This window comes from Ovis canadensis, chromosome 1 (assembly GCF_042477335.2).
Source record: "Ovis canadensis isolate MfBH-ARS-UI-01 breed Bighorn chromosome 1, ARS-UI_OviCan_v2, whole genome shotgun sequence".
Lineage (NCBI taxonomy): Eukaryota > Metazoa > Chordata > Mammalia > Artiodactyla > Bovidae > Ovis > Ovis canadensis.
The window spans coordinates 201,237,886-201,255,929 of NC_091245.1; the positions used below are offsets into that span (position 1 = coordinate 201,237,886).

Consider the following 18,044-nt stretch of genomic DNA (forward strand, 5'->3'; position numbering starts at 1 on the left):
TCATAATACCCCCAACTTGTAGGTACTAGAAAACATTTGTCAAATAAAGAAATTCCAAGTGCTGTAGAGTAAAAGACTCTGAGTAAAAAATTTTTTAAAAATGAATTTTATAAATGTACTTTTAAAAATAAATTATTCCATTAGATAGTAAATAATTTGAAAATTTTGACTGTGGAAGGCTCAGTTCCACATAATTTCCTCTCTTCTGCCATTGTCGGTTTCCTAAATTGAATTAGGAAATTCAATTAGCTTTGAGCTTCCCTCAAAGCTCAGTTGGTAAAACATCCACCTACAATGCAGGAGGCCCTGGTTCAATCCCTGGATTGGGAAGATCCCCTAGAGAAAGGATAGGCTACCCATTCCAGTATTCTTGGGCTTCCCTTGTGGATCAGCTGGTAAAGAATCTGCCTGCGATGTGGGAGACCTGGGCTCGATCCCTGGGTTAGGAAGATCCCCTGGAGAAGGCTACCCACTCCAGTATTCTGGCCTGAAAAAAGAGTCAGACAAAGAGTCAGACATGACTGAGTGACCTTCATTTTCAAATTGAATTAAATTGTTTCAGGTATTTCATTTAGTTATGCACTTTCACCATATTCTTTTACTTTTTCCTATTTCATTCACAAGAGAAATTTAAAAAAAAAAACTAGCTTAAATCACCCTTTAAAAATTGTATTATACCAAAATATTCATATAAAAGGAACTCTATATCCCCAGAATTACTATTCTTATTTATACTTTTGCATTAATATAACTGAGAATTAATCAAAGCCAATTTTGGAAAAAGTCCTAAACACAAATAACTTTTTGACAGAAAAACCAACAACAAAAGAGAAACCAAGACACAAAGAACTGGATCAGTGCAGTCATCATCTCATATCCCAGACTGAGATCACTTGTTTTCTTAGAGATCTGGGACTCAGGGTGGCCTTTGACTAAGAAATGGTTTGGCAAATGAAGGTTCCAGACTGTTTATAGGAAGAAAAGAAGACTTTGAAAGAATAGTTGAATGAGAAAATCCTTAAAGAAAATACACTTAACAGATTCACAAAGTAGTTTGATTGACTGAAAACCAACCAATCAATTAACCAACCACTCGCCCTGTTCATACTCATGTATGCATATGTGCATATGCACATACACACACACACACACACACACACACGCTATTCTTACTGCTATCTAAGGAGAGCTATATGAACCTCAAGTTTCCCTTGGCTGATAGAAAGTCTTGGGCAAAATGTAATGTTCCAGTCTACTAGCTGCATTCATGTATATTTACTGTTACTGCTAAGTCGCTTCAGTCGTGTCCGACTCTGTGCGACCCCATAGACGGCAGCCCACCAGGCTCCCCCATCCCTGGGATTCTCCAGGCAAGAACACTGGAGTGGGTTGCCGTTTCCTTCTCCAGTGCATGAAAGCGAAACGTGAAAGTGAAGTCGCTCAGTTGTGCCTGACTTCGTGAACCCATGGACTGTAGCCTACCAGGCTCCTCCATCCATGGGATTCTCCAGGCAAGAGTACTGGAGTGGGGTGTGATTGCCTTCTCCACATGTATATCTAGGAGGCAGTTATTCTACCACAACCCCTTTTTAAAACTTTCTATTTTATATTGGAGTATAGCCAATTAACAAAGTTGTGATAGTTTATAGTGAATAGTAACCGGACTTAGCCATATGTATACACATATCCATTCTCCCCTAAGCTCCCCTCCCATCAGGCTGCCACTTAACATTGAGCAGAGTTCCCTGTGCTATACAGTAGGACCTTGTTCTCCCTCCCTTTTGATATTTTATTTTTCATCTTCCTTTTAAAGTATTCAATTTTATTTCTATAGGGCAGAAAAAAATAAAGCACTATCAAGTATTATACCCATGCAGTGGTAATTCTCTGAAGGTAACAGAACTTGTTTTTTAGTCCTTTACCCTGAATTTCTTCCAGCAAAGAACACTCAGAGAATAAGTGCTTAAACATACCAGGTATGAGAAATAAGAGAAGACTTGGCCCAGGAAGTGATGGATGCCATAACCAAAGCAGGTGGTATTTATTTTTGACTTGTAATAAAAAAGAGTGACTACTACCTCAAAATATATATTATATTAATTATTAGAACCAGATTCCCTTTAAAGGCAGGAAATGGCTTTGGAAACATACATTATTAAGCTCTTTCAGTGGGATTAACATGTATTAAAAAAAGAAAAACATAAATGACTCTGCATTTTAATAAGGAAGAGGGAAAGAACAGGAGTTTGGGGAAGAACAAGAGCAGGAAAGAGAAGACAAGATTCTGAAACAATGCATCTGAGCATTATTGTTAATAATGTCTTTTAAAAATAAGAAGATCCAATATTCCATCTGAAGTTCTGGGCATTATTGTGATGCAAATTCCTGTTGTATCTCCCAGAAGTTCTCAGTGAGTCTTCTCTCATGTATATGTCTTTGTGACAGTGTTATGTTGTTCTATATGACTTTGGGTGGTTAAGAGTCAGACTAGGGGCTGATGTTGATGCTTGGGTTGAGGTATGGTGAATTAGGAGAGTGACATAATCCATACAATAAACTAATTTAGTGCCTTTAAGTGATTGACATCAGAAGCAAACCTTGAGACCATAAACCCCTGAAGACATCTACATAAATCTTAAAAAGACCCTTGCCTTTTGCTGAGAGCAGAATGGGATTCTAGCCAACTTCACTTACGTGTTAGAGGGAAAGAAGACCCCCTCTAGCCTCTAATCACATACATTTTGCCTCAGATCCTTTTTGTAAAATAATGGTTTTATCCATTAAAATTATTTGTTTATACACATACATACTTGCTTACATGAAGAAGTGTGTTTAAAATAAAACAAGAAATGGAATATATGCCATCCAACCATAGAAGGACTTAAATGCAGACTGCCACATTTTGAATTTATAGCAAATAAAAAATTATGATATTCTAAAATGATGGACAGCCTATAAAGATAAAATAGAAAGGACAGAGAAGGCAAGAATTTCGAAGCCCTTATGTATATTCTTATATATATCTGGTTTTGTTGAAAATATAAAGGCTGATTTTTCACTGCATTTATAGCTCTGTTTTACTTTCTGACTATTCAGAGTGTCCAAGGACAGCTTAAGTCTCCCTAGGAAAGTTGAAATAATAGTAGAAGGGGACCTCTCAGTCATCTGAGACAAATATAAAATCTACTTGGGAAGATGAGATTGAAAGATATAAAAATACTCTTAACTTCTTTATAATTTAACCTTACAATGGCCCAGTGAAGTTCAGAGGAAAGGCAATTATTCATTGTGTCCATTTTAGAGATAACACTACCAAGGCCTGGAGGAAAAAAGTGATTAAATATGATCACCGAGCTATATCTGACTTCCTACTTAACACTATTCTACATTCCTTCTTTGAATAAAATAATTATAAGTTAATTATACACAGAAAAATCTATATATACTATAAGCAATAAACATAGATGAACACAAGTATTGCAATTTTTCAACAATATTACACTATAATTTTTGCTAAGAAATTAGCAAGAGGAAATAGCATCATATGGTTAATATAAATACTATGCATTTTTTCTAATATAAAACAGCTCCACTATTTACTAAAAAAATTCTATAAACCTATTATAGCTTTTGTCTATATAAAACCCACGTTGAATCTTATCATTTTTTTTAACAGTACATGTTTTTAAAGCACATAGATTCTCCACAAAAACTAATTTAAGAGTGATGCCCAAGTTGCCTCCTACCTTGCAAATTTCGAGAAACTTCTCACTTGTGTATTTCATAGGGTGCTCAGTGAAGGTAGCAAAAGGCATCTCAGTGGACCACGGATTCCAGCGGACTAACAGTGACTGTTGCTCAGGACTCCCCCAGTAGATCCTGAGGCCTTCTCCTTGTCTCCTGCAAGGAAGAAGCTTTCCCTTAGATTAGTCATCTTCATTGCTACTGCTAAGTCGCTTCAGTCCTGTCCGACTCTGTGCGACCCCATAGATGGCAGCCCACCAGGCTCCCCCATCCCTGGGATTCTCCAGGCAAGAACACTGGAGTGGGTTGGCATTTTATCTTCATTAGATTAAACCAAAAAGAAAAGGATGCAAAGGAAATGTACTACCCCAGTCAGCCTTTGTATTGATGCTGAGATAAGAGGCTGACCTACCAACTAGCTGAATTCTTCCAAGGAATTTAAGAGGGAAGAAAAGGATGGATTTGGTCTCAAACATGATGAGTGAGGGACAGAGAGGCCTGGTATGCTGCAGTCCATGGGGTCATAAGGACACGACTTGGCAACTGAACAACAGCAACATGATGCGTTCAAGGTGTTGCTGAGAATTCTGTAGGTTAACGCTTGATTGGAAACGTTACTCTGGTGCTCTGGACAGAAACCAAGGCTGGACATAAGCATACTGAAGCTATGTCAATATTCTGATGGTCAAAGTCAAAAGAGAAAGGAAGAAAGAAGAGTCAAGGCGGCAGGACAGGAACTGAAGCATGGAAGACACAGTCAACATGGGGGATGGTTTCAAGGAGAAGGACGATAATAACAACTAAGGAATCTACCACGCAGTAAAACCAGGCAAGAAACGACTGAGAAAAGACATTGGGACTTCGGTAGTAGAAGGGTATGTTTGATCTTTAAGAGAATTGAAGGCCAATTCAAAATGCCCTGTGACCTCAGCTTTTATGTCTCCTGGTTCTCTATTCTCTGCACACATTTCATCCACCAGAATTGCAGCAACAAACATGCCAGAGCTCTGCCTGGTCACAGTTCTGATCCACAGTATGTGGGAGGCACCACTATCTTTTAGAAGCCAAGCCCATTTAGTAAACCCAAGCGCAGAGTAAGAGAAAGTAGGTTTGGGAGCGATGATAGGAGGGGAGATGTGGGAGTGGAATGTGGTCTCATTGAATAACAAGTCTATAATCTCTGCGGCCTCTTCTTTTTGCCTGTACCCTTCAGAATTTTCTGTTGTGGTTTTAGACATTTCTGAATGCAAAGAGGTCTCTGGAGGTTAAGCCAATCTCAGGTGCTTTGCATTCGACAAGCTTTAAAACTAAGTTACCTATAATTCTAAGCAGCCCCATGGAACATCACAGAGCTCTCATTTCTTCTAGAAATTAAATCCTCGGATCTAGAAGGAAAAACCAGAGCTCAACTGTGATGCCTTCACAAAGCTATCACTTCCTGTATTAAGGATAGATTCCTTTGGGAATGTCATTGTGGTTTCCAAATGTTTATCCATGTAGAGATGTGTATAAACACAATCTCACACCTACATATAAAACACCCCGACTGGCCTCAGCTTCTTTTTACAAAAGGGAAGTAAGAAAAGAGCCTGAAACTTTCTGTTGCCCAATTCTCAGATTTTTGATGATTCTATCTGAAGGCTGATATCCAGCCTTTTTTTTTTTTTTTTTGTCCTTAATCCTTTGCCCGGGAAGGAGAAAAAAATAAAAAGAAAGAAAAAGAAAAGAGAGAAAAATTAAAATAACATTGAATATCGCTAAAGTTCCCTTTTTGCTGGTTCATTTTCTTAGCTGCTATACTGGCTTCCTTGATGGCTCAGAGGGTGAAAAATCCGCCTGCAATGCAGGAGACACAGCAGATGGGGTTCGACCCCTGGATACAACAGATCCTCCGGAGGAGGAAATGGCTACCCACTCCAGTATACTTGCGTGAAACCTCTCATGGTCAGAGAAGCCTTGTGGGATTCAGTCTATGGGGCTGCAGAAGAGTCAGACACGACTGAGTATACACACTGATATTTATCTCCCCACCCCACACCCTCCCATGCTTTACTTCATTCCTTTTTTTCCCCGGCCTGATAATAAGCCTTAACCTCAATGAATATTCTATGCATGCTGGTTAATGAAGCATTCTGGCTTGAGTCCATTAAAACAACTTGCATGATACAATCATTTACTACTTCATATGTCAATTTATGTACTAGGTGCAATTTTCCTTTTATCCAAAGGGGATGAAAATTTGCCAAGATACCTTTCCCAGTAAATATAGTTTATATTCTTTCACTTTAGGGAAACCGCCAAAGGAAGTTTAAAAGCATGAAATTCAAAAGGGACTCTATTTCTAAGCAGACGATCAATTTGAGTGTGGCAATGCCTTTCAGACATGTAGCATACTACTTCTAAATAGATAAGTTCAGCCAACCTTCTCTCCTGAGCTCCAGATGTGGTAGCTGGGAAGAGAAATCTACAACTGAGTAGTTTCTTTAAAGGTAAAACTAGATGGTATTTCTCAGCAAATCTTTTAGAACTACAGTTCCATAAAAATCTATCATATTCTGTCAAATATCATCAAGGCAACTGTGGAGAATATGACCAGGAATGCTTTATTAAACAGTTATATGTGGTACCATGGGAGTGGTCATCCAAGGGGAGAGAATAGAATAAAAAATGCTATGAACAGGAAGTCAGGGAGTGCTGTGGAAGAGTCTTGGTTTGACACTTAATACTATGTCACTATACCAGTTCAGTTCAGTTCAGTCACTCAGTCATGTCTGACTCTTTGCAACCCCATGAATCGCAGCACGCCAGGCCTCCCTGTCCATCACCAACTCCCGGAGTTCACTCAGACTCACGTCCATCGAGTCCGTGATGCCATCCAGCCATCTCATCCTCTGTCGTCCCCTTCTCCTCCTGCCTCCAATCCCTCCCAGTATCAAAGTCTTTTCCAATGAGTCAACTCTTTGCATGAGGTGGCCAAAGTACTGGAGTTTCAGCTTCAGCATCATTCCTTCCAAAAAATCCCAGGGCTGATCTCCTCCAGAATGGACTGGTTGGATCTCATTGCAGTCCAAGGGACTCTCAAGAGTCTTCTCCAACACCACAGTTCAAAAGCATCAATTCTTCGGCGCTCAGCCTTCTTCACAGTCCAACTCTCAAGCTCATTTCTCTTTCTGAATTTCAGTTTCCCCATCTTTCCTTTAGGGTGTCTCCATGTGGTAATATTTTATGACCTCAGTAACTCAGTGTAAATGGTGTAACAGCTATTGTCATGATGCTACTAGCATTACCCTGTCAAGGACATACAAGATCTACAAGAAACCTATGGATCATGGCTTCTTAGTTTAGGAGCATCACCTTAGCCCCACTGAGAACACATCTTCTGCTGCAAAACCCTCACCCAGTATTGTTCCCTCACTCCTCAGGAACTTTAGCACCTACCACAATGCTTTACAAACATGGAAAAGAACAAATCAGGCACCATGCAGTGGGACAATAGTTTAACGTTTATCAACTGTAGAATCTCAGAGCCAGAAGGGCTTTTGGAAGACAGAACTGAGTGCCTTCTTCCTGGAGATGAGAACACTGAGTCTCAGAAAGGACTAAAGCTTGCCTGAAGCATCACTACACACGTGGTGACCTGGTGAGATCCCTGGTCTCTCAAGATTCCACTTAGGGGTCTTTTCACCATCCTGGGCTATAGTTACAAAATACATCCCAAGTTAAGCTCCTGCCATTACACAATGCAGCATCATTTCCAACAGACACAGAAGTAAAAGCATTGCCTGAAGGAGCCAGCCATAATCTGTGGGCACAAAGCCTGCCCAGAGATCCCAGCTAAAGGTCAGAAAGCCCTGCCTCAAAAGGAGCTGTAAACTTTTATATACCATTAACATTAGCAATTATGAGATTATAGGAAAATAAGTTAGCCCTAGAAGTATAGGGGGAATTTATAAAAATGTTATGTCATCAGGGTGAGAAGATTGGGTCTTTCTCACTGAGCTGCTCTGTTCAAATTAATCAACATGGGAGCATAGTCCCAGATAAATAATGCCAAAATCAAATTATTTAGCAAAGAAAATTTGATAGCCTTTTCAAAATCATACTCTAAGGGTAAACCTTGGCTTTCACTAGTTCTATGCCTTTGTACATTTCACACTACCTTTCTGATATTTCAGTTCAGTTCAGTCACTCAGTCGTGTCCGACTCTTGCGACCCCATGAATCACAGCACGCCAGGCCTCCCTGTCCATCACCAACTCCCGGAGTTCACCCAAACCCATGTACATCAAGTCGGTGATGACATCCAGCCATCTCATCCTCTGTCATCCCCTTCTCCTCCTGCCCCCAATCCCTCCCAGCATCAGAGTCTTTTCCAATGAGTCAGCTCTTCACATGAGGTGGCAAAGTATTGGAGTCTCACTCTCAGCATCACTCCTTCCAATGAACACCCAGGACTGCTGTCCTTTAGGATGGATAGGTTGGATCTACTTGCAGTCCAAGGGACTCTCAAGAGTCTTCTCCAACACCACAGTTCAAAAGCATCAATTCTTCGGTGCTCAGCTTTCTTCACAGTCCAATTCTCACATCCATACATGACCACTGGAAAAACTATAGCCTTGACTAGATGGACCGTTGTTGGCAAAGTAATGTCTCTGCTTTTGAATATGCTATCTAGGTTGATCATAACTTTCCTTCCAAGGAATAAGCATCTTTTAATTTCATGGCTGCAATCACCATCTGCAGTGATTTTTGAGCACCAAAAAATAAAATCTGACACTGTTTCCACTGTTTCCCCATCTATTTCCCATGAAGTGATGGGACCAGATGCCATGATCTTTGTTTTCTGAATGTTGAGCTTTAAGCCAACTTTATCATTCTCCTCTTTCACTTTCATCAAGAGGCTTTTGAGTTCCTCTTCACTTTCTGCCATAGGGTGGTGTTATCTGCGTATCTGAGGTTATTGATATTTCTCCTGGCAATCCTGATTCCAGCTTGTGCTTCTTCCAGCCCAGCGTTTCTCATGATGTATGCTGCACAGAAGTTAAATAAGCAGGGTGGCATTATATAGCCTTGAAGTACTCCTTTTCCTATTTGGAACCAGTCTGTTGTTTCATGTCCAGGTCTAACTGTTGCTTCCTGACCTGCATATAGGTTTCTCAAGAGTCAGGTCAGGTGGCCTGGTATTCCCATCTCTTTCAGAATTTTCCACAGTTTATTGTGATCCACACAGTCAAAGGCTTTGGCATAGTCAATAAAGCAGAAATAGATGTTTTTCTGGAACTCTGTTGCTTTTTCCATGATCCAGCAGATGTTGGCAATTTGATCTCTGGTTCCTTGCCTTTTCTAAAACCAGCTTGAGCATTTGGAAGTTCACGGTTCACATACTGCTGAAGCCTGGCTTGGAGAATTTTGAGCATTACTTTACTAGCGTGTGAGATGAGTGCAATTGTGCAGTAGTTTGAGCATTCTTTGGCATTGCCTTTCTTTAGGATTGGAAGGAAAACTGACCTTTTCCAGTCCTGTACCCACTGCTGAGTTTTCCAAATTTGCTGGCATATTTAGGTAACCACAATTTCATGAGGGACAAGAAGATAATAGATGAAAAAATATTTTGTATGCTGGAAGGTTCTGTCCAACTAGCAAATATTAAATTCCTATCATGTACCATAATGCTTACTGGGTACTGTTAGAGGCATTCTTTCTTTTTTTTCTTTTTTTGTTTATTGACCCTTATAAGCAATTTTTAAAAAATATTTTGATAGAAACAGGTGAAGTTCACTTCAAAGGAAATAAGATAAAATATATGACCAGGTTTAATCAGAACATTATCTGAGTCTTCAGCACAGAGGAGGTGCTAAAGTCTTCGATGCGTTACTTCACCTATTAATCCCTTTTCCTCCATCTGATTCTGAGTCCCAGGGTATTTCTTATGTGTTCAGCTTCTGCTTCACATAAGTGTATTGATGTATAATTTCCTGTGCATGCTCAGTCACTTCAGTTGTGTCTGACTCTTTTCGACTTCATGGACTGTAGCCCACCAGGCTCTTCTGTCCATGGGATTTTCCAGGCAAGAATACTGCAGTGGGTAGCCATGCCCTCCTCCAGGGGATCTTCCCAACCCAGCAATGACAGAACCCATGTCTCTTATGTCTCCTGCATCGGCAGGCGGGTTCTTTACCATTAGCACTACCTGGGAAGCTCATATGATTTTCTACTTAGACTTTAAATCCATCAGAGAGACTCTCATTCACCTTATGACAACTTTTCAATTCTGTTCTTCAAACTGAATAAGCATAGTTCTGTAAAACTTTTCTAATAGACTAAAAATTATCTTTTAAATCACCTTAGAGATGGTTCTCTGCAACATTCCTAAGTTGTCTATCTTCAATTCCACGATTTAATCAGCAAATTCTCTCTGTGGTATATTATCAGGAGTAGAGAAATGGATAGGGTTCAATCCCTGAACTCTAGTGAAAGTGAAAGTGTTAGTCACTCAGTCAAGTCCAACTCTTTGTGACCCCATGGACTGTAGCCCGCCAGGCTCCTCTGTCCATGGGATTCTCCAGACAAGAATACTGGAGTGGGTTGCGATTTCCTTCTCCAGGGGATCTTCCTGACCCAGATATCGAATCCAGATCTCGTGCATTGCAGGAGGATTCTTTATCACCTGAGCCACTAGGGAAAGTCTGAACTCTAGAAGCCCATGATCTTTTACTTTCGTCTGCTTCCCAGGCCTAAACAGGCACAGAAACCTGAATGTCCCATTACAGAAGCACAGAGGTTCACCTATCACAACTTATTGTGTTACAGCTTTCCGTCCTCAAAGAAACCAGCTGGATCTGGCCTCCATTACCCCAGAAGTGGAAACAAGAAGGTTAATATATATTTCACTTCTGGTAAATTTCAAAACCTCACAGAAAGGTACAGAAGTAGAAGAAAAAACCTATTAGGACTCAAAAGAACTTGGTGGAGGAAGAGGGTATGTAACAGCTAAGGACTGTTAGGATCCTAGTATGACTGAGTTGGAAGGCTCTTTAGAGGTGTGTTTCTAGTCCTTGCATTTTATAGACATAAAAACTGAGGGCCAGAATTTTCAAAGACCAGAGCTCTTCCTTTAGTCATGTTAATTACATGTTTGACTCAGTGACTCAGACGCAGAATTCTACTCAAATACAGTTGCAGGCAGGGTGGAAGGCCCAAGCAATTACTGCTTTAAATCATCACAGCAGCCCAACAGATTTTCCTCCTCCACCAAAAAAAGCAAAGGCATATTGAAGAGAGGAGGCTTATACAGGAGAAGCTATCCTACAAGGTCCAAATGACCAATCATAGAAAACAAACATGGTTTAACAACACAAAAGGAGTTCAAGTTCAATGGAGGGAAACCTTGCTTCAATTACAAGCTTTTTGAGACATGACTTATTTTTGTCAGAAAGACTCCTCTCCTTGAAGTCATTTTTAGCTGAGCTAGAAAAACATGCCAACCAGTCTGGGTTAATTTGCTCATTCCACACATTTTTTCTGTCCTCGGAGAAAACTGTGCATCCTTTTGCACAATGTGATACAGTTAACATCCTTTCCCCGGACGCCCCCACCCCTGCAGCTTCTATCCAGGCTTTCACAGATGCTGTGCTGAGGTATAAAGTATCCGTTCAAAGCACCGAATGAGGAGGTCAGTCCTCAGGAGAGACATGGCGGCTTCCATGACTACCTCGTCAGCCGCCCCTCCTTCCTACTCATCTCGAATCTCAAAGCTCCACCACGGAATTAAAAACATAGCTCCAGGCGGCAAACCGAGATTTATGAGGAAGCGCAGACGTTAACTCTTGCTCTAAACGCAGGGCGTGTGCTTGTAAGTAGGGGTGAGCAAACAGAGGGAGGCCGCGCAGGAGGAGCGGGAAGGGCGGGCAGCCAGGGGATGCGGGTAGTTCAGAACAACACCGTGTGTTTCCTAAATGGCTCCTTTTCCCTACCTCCCCGTCTGTATTGTTACAAGGCAGGCTTCTAGGCCCCTGAAACGTTAGTCCCTTGCTTATTTAATCTGCACAAAAGCAGGCCGGGGTTGGCACCCTGGAGGGTATTCAGTGCTCCTCTGCTCAATGAATGACCTCAGACGAAATATTTTCCATGACAAGAACCCAAAAGACGCTGGCACAGAGTCAGACAATAAGATCTGCAGAACGTGTTTACATTCTCTCCGTGTCCCCAGGCTGTTCCAAACCCATAGGCAGGTGCTGCCTTTATCTGCTCTCTTTGCTCACCTGGCTCCCTCCCACAAGTTTCCAGAGCCTTGGGCTCAGGGAGATTAACCATTTATTGGCATGGGGAATCAAGAAAGTTTGTTTCAAGACAGAGAGGTCAATGATAAAGCAATAAACAGACTAACAGTGTCTATAAAGACAGAACTCAGGAGTAGGGTGGTGCTGGGCTAGTAGTTCTGAGTACAGTTAGGAGGCCTGCATTCAAAAGATGGATCTATTTGCTGAATAACTTAAAACATTTTCTTTTGTCTGGGCTCCAAGGGTCCTCCGTGAAACCAGATAGTTGAACTAGATCATTTCTGAGGTTCGTTTAAAGCCCAATAAATTATATCTGTGCAGAAAGACCAAAACAATATTTATTACAGTTAGGGCTTCCCTGATGGCTCAGCAGGTAAAGAATACACCTGCAGTGCAGGAGACTCAGGCGATGCTGCTTGGATCTCCGGGTCAGGAAGATCCCCTGGAGGAGGAAATGGCAACCCACTCCACTATTCTTGTTTAGAAAATTCCATGGACAGAGGTGCCTGGTGGGCTGTAGTCTACGTGGTCACAAAGAGTTGGACATGGCTGAGTACGGCACACACCATACCACACTTTCTGAATGCTTGTATCCCCGCAGAAAAGTGAAAGTCGCTCAGTTGTGTCCGGCTCTTTGTGACCTCATAGACTATACTGTCCAGGGAATTCTTCAGGCCAGAATACTGGAGTGGATAGCATTTCCTTTCTCTAGGGGATCTTCGCAACCCAGGTCCCCCGCATTGTGAGCAGATTCTTTACCTGCTGAGCCACAAGGGAAACCCCTCGCATCCTCCCAGAACGTCTGTGTTAAAATCCTAAGCCCAAGATGATGAAATTAGGGACTGAAGCCTTTGGGAGGTTAGGTCATGAGGGCAGAGGTCTCGGGGATAGGATTCGTGCTTTTATAAAAGAGGCTCCAGAGAGGACCTTCATCCTTCTGTTACGTGAGGACACAGAGAGAAGGCATCATGTATGAGTCAGAAAGCAAGCCCTCACTGGATGCTGAATCTGCTGGCACCTTGATCTTGGACTTCCCAGGTTCCAGAATTATGAAATAAATTTGGGTTGTTTACAAGCTACTTAGCCTCTGGTGTTTTGTTATAATAACCTCAAAAGACTGACACTCTTATTATAAAACAATAAAGGCATTGGATTAGATACCCTCTGGAAGACACTCCAACAATGCACATGTCTAGCATTTCTGACCAGAAAGAGATGAGGATTATCTCCTTGTAGGTTTCACTTAAATGACATACAGAAATATTTTACTTTCCAGAATTGATATGAATGGATTATTTAGATGGATATCATTTTAAAATGTACATTCTTATTTTCTTACACAGTTTATATTAAAAATACCTAATTCTCTTATGGCTTAATAAAAATCATCATGAACCCTAGATTTTAAGACATAAAAGGGATTTAATATTTGTGTGTGTCCTATGTCCTTCACTGCTTAATTTTGCCAGAACAGAGACTGAAGTATAGAAGGGTACCTAGGCAAATATTCAGACCTCCATAATACTTTACTATCCTCTAATGTTTTCCTTTAAAAGGTCAATTGTTATATATGAATAATAAGGCTTTTACTCAAGCTCTAAAAGAGTCTGGACTGCTAAGTTTATCAGTTCTTATGTCAGCTGTCTCTTCTCTCACCAGCAGGCAGTCATTTCTTGCTGCTATCAATATTCCTGACTCCAGCAGTTCTTTCTAATTTGCTATTTCTATACTTCTATTGATAGGCTAACTAGGAATGCATTCCTACTGAAGTCACAGGTAAATAGTTAAACAAACAAAAAACCCTCTTTCTCAGGCCTTTTCCTAAAGGGAAATGTGTCCATTTTATAACAGAAGGTTTGGTTTCACAGATGCCACTTAAATGGAAAGTTAATCCCATAAAGTAGAGAGTAAATTAGTTTTAGATAAAGGAGAAGAAACTGGTTCTTTTAGGCTTGGGCACCTAAATGCTCATGTTTTAGAAGTTCCATTTGGTGCTCCATGCTTGTCAGGGTGAAACAAATTGTGATCCTAGGATTCAAAATGATAACCTGCTTGCCGCTGATGAAAATGACATGAAATTTGTCATCCTTAGAGACATACTCTGGTTGACTGGTGTTGTATTCTTTACTAGGAGCCTCATATGCTGATTCTTCCTTCAAACCTTTTAGGCTATAACTCCCACAATATTTAACAGTTGCTCTGAATGTCAACTTTATCAGCAAATCCCCATTAACATTCCTCTATAACATTCAGAGAAATTATTCTGGATAAATTTGTAAGTAAGACTGAGTTAGGAACAGTCCCTAAGAGTTGAATCAAAGAAGTTTTCGTTTGTTTAATATATGTTTACTGATCTTCAACCTTGTGCCAAGTATCATGCAAAGAATTTGAAGAACACGTAACAAGTCTTTAAGAAACTCTAGAACAGCTTTGTAAAGCAGGTGGTCTTTAAGCTGGGGTTTGATGGATGTGAGGACTTTGATAAGTCAAGAAGGTGATTGAAAAAGAATAGCATTAAGTACACTGAAGACAGAGGAAATCATAAGCGCTAAGATCCAGTGGGGCTGAGGGTAGAGGAGAGAATCAGAGAAACAGAAAATTTAATGTATGTGTCATGATTTGTATTTTTAGAATGTTCTTATTTCCAGATGTGCTACATATAAGTCATATGAGTAATGGAATATCACTAAACCATGAAAAATAATGAAATAATGTCATTTGCAGCAACATGGATGGACCTAGACATTACCACACTCAGTGAAGTAAGTCATAGAGAGAAAGACAAATACCTTTGATATCACTTGTATGTGGAATCTAAAAGGAAATGATACAAACAAATTCATTTAAAACAGAAACAGACTCACAGACAGAGAAAATATACTTATGATTACTAGAGGGCAAAGGGTGGGGATAAATTAGGAGTTTAGGATTAACAGATACATACTACCATATATAAAATAGATAAACAGTAAAGACCCACTACATAGTGTAGGAAACTATCAATATCTCGAAATAACTGATAATGGAAAATAACCTGAAAAAGAATACATTTGTGTGTGTGTGTATATATATATATATATATATATATATATATATATATAACTGAATCACTTTCCTGTACAGCAGAAACTAACACATTTTTATAATATTAAAATGTTATGCTATAGATAACAGCCATACCTCTATCAATTAAAAAAAAAGAGGCATTTATCCCAACCAGTATTAATTCTTCAGTGCTTTGATGCTTTTGAATTGTGGTGCTGGAGAAGACTCTTAGAGTCTCTTGGACTTCAAGGAGATCAAACCAGTCAATCCTAAAGGAAATCAATCCTGAATATTCATTGGGAGGACTGATGCTGAAGCTCCAATACTTTGGCTACTTGATAGGAAAAGCCAACTCATTGGAAAGGACACTGACACTGGGCAAGACAGAAGGCAGGAGGAGAAGGGGGAGGCAGAGGATGAGATGGTTGGATGGCATCACCAACTGAATGGACATGAATTTGAGCAAACTTGGGGAGATAATGAAGGACAGAAGAGCCTCTCTCATGCTGCAGGCCATGGGATCACAATGAGTAGCACATGACTTAGTGACTGAAAAACAACAATCCCAACCAGCTGTTCATTCCCCCATAAGCCAATGTAAAGACAGCCATTTTGGAGCTCATATTTTCATTTGTACTCTCTCTTTATCTGAATTAAGTTACCCTCTGCTTTTCACCACAGTGCTCACACAACCAGCTCAGAAAGTTAAAGGGACTTCCAGATGCCTCTCAAATACAGAAGTACTTTCCCAGCCTGACATTCAAGGCCTCAAACAGTACAATTTGGAAATGAAACAGCATTCATTTCCGGTATTTAAAGTCAGAACTCCTCAAGTCTCTAACCAAACAATTCAGCTTGCTGAGCCAATCTTACAGCATTTGTGGTAATTTCACCAGTATGAAGTGATTCTGTATCCTTGTCTTATATTTATCATCAAATGAATTGGGATCTGTTCAAAAAATAAAGTTGTATGTCCAAACCATGGTGATTGCCTTCGCCATATCCATCTCATACTACATGGCCAACCAGTTGTGAAATGAATAGACCCATGGTCTTCACTGTTAAAAATACGAATCACAACACAATAGCAATATTCATGCCTCAGGCCAGATTGATCTGGCTGCTGCTTCTTTTTCCTTTCATTAGTTTAGATTTCTGAATTTCATAGTTCAAAAATAAGCTCTTAAATTGGTCTCTGTTTGTTTAAAGAAGATGGGGAAATCTACCCATTTTGAGATGTACATAAAATGAGATTTTTTTAGAGAAATGCCCAGGACAGAAGGACTTGTATTTTTGCTTACAGACTGTCTGTCTGTGATCCTGATCTGAAAGCACTGTACTGCAGACGCTGGCCTGCCAGCTCCTTATCGGGCCTCTTCTGTGCCAAGAAGCAGCCATGTGTACAGAGGAGGGGTAAGTCTTACAAAGTTACCAAGGAAAATGCCACACAATAAAGGAAACAATTTTGAGTCAACTCCTTCTCTTATCAATTGGGATATTTGGCAAATTGTGTTTCCCTCAGGTTTGTGTAAGTTTTTGTCTCCTTTCTAAAAAGGAAGTTACTTTTGAGTGCCCCAAATAACCAAGTTTCAACAAGCACAGAGCTAAGTTAAAAAAAAAATAATAATAAGGTTTCTGAGAAAAACAGTTCCTGAATCTTATCTGTTTCCATTTGCTCTCAAGAGAGATTGAAAGTAGATGGTCTGGAATATATAAAAGAGCAATTAGAGAGACCAGTTATTACAAACTTCCGGCCCAGCTGTCCATGTGCTATCGCTGTGCTCAGTCGTTGTTGTAGCTGATTCTTTGCGACCCTTTGGATTGTAGCCCTCCAGGCTCCTCTGTCCGTGAAATTTTTCAGGCAAGAATACTGGAGGAGGTTTTCATGTTCTCCTCCAGGGGATCTTCCCACCCCAGGGAGCAAACCTGTGTTTCCTCCATCTCTTGCATTGCAGGCATATTCTTTACAGCTGAGAAATTGGGGAGGCAAGCTTTCCATGGTCCTTTGGGAAACACCCACAACCAGGGCTTCCCAAGAAGTCAGTAGGCACATAAGACTCTGACAGAACACAGAAACCCAGATTCTCTCCTAACGCTGCTCCTTGGTTCCTGGAGTGGCTGCAAACGCTTTGCCTTCTCCACTTTGGAGGAACTGAAATAGAATAATTTCAAGACATCTTATTAATATGTCATATACTTATTTTTCCCTTTAAGTTGATGAAAACACTTTCTGGGAAAGTTTATTTATGGTGTTTAATATGGTATGTTTTGTGGACAAAGTAAAATGTCCATCTCTAATTTCCATACACAAATGTAGTCCACAATTAACATCACATTCCCTCTTGGTTACAGTGAGCTATTTAAACTGCTCAGCAAGAACTGGGTGGTCAATGACCCCTTCCATCCCTGCCCCAAAGGCACATATTCTACCTATCGCAAGTGAAACAGACAACAACAACAACAAACCCATGGTATTTAATGAAGCACTTTGACATAATAAAAGAAGTCACAAAGTTTAGAGAATGAAGTCCTGGGTTCAAACTTCAGCACCTTCATTTACTACATAGTCTAAGGAAGTCACTTGAATCCTCATGTCTGTTACCCGGTTTGCAGAATAGAGGCTAAGAATGCCTAGTTGGCAGAACAATTATAGGGCTATATGTCGAGTGTCTGGTGCCTCTCTACACGGGTTTAAAGCACAAGCTCTGAAAATTAAATCAAAAGAAAATAAATTTCTGAATTCTCCTGTACTCCTTCTAGTTTCTTTTGCAATTTTGTAAAATCTGCCAAATCATAATTTGATGGGGGAGGGTGTGTGACAAAGAAGGAACATGGTGTAAAATACTGAGCTATGTACAAAGTTGAGAAATTCTAGACATTTCCTGAAATATGACTGATTTCCCCACATTCCACAGTGTATATTTGCTCTGAGGTCAGTGAGGCAAGGTTTACTTGGGTTTCTGATTTATCTTCATGT

General features: G+C 40.3%; 1 protein-coding gene across 3 annotated transcripts in view; it reads right to left on the reverse strand.

The window, feature by feature from the left end:
- TPRG1 (tumor protein p63 regulated 1) overlaps nucleotides 1–18,044 on the reverse strand; it is a 358,974-nt gene that overhangs the window by 16,745 nt on the left and 324,185 nt on the right. For all 3 annotated transcript variants that reach the window (XM_069558084.1, XM_069558094.1, XM_069558103.1), the window contains one exon: nucleotides 3,747–3,900. In XM_069558084.1, the coding sequence (XP_069414185.1) occupies nucleotides 3,747–3,900 (154 nt within the window). The remainder of the gene's footprint in view (nucleotides 1–3,746; nucleotides 3,901–18,044) is intronic.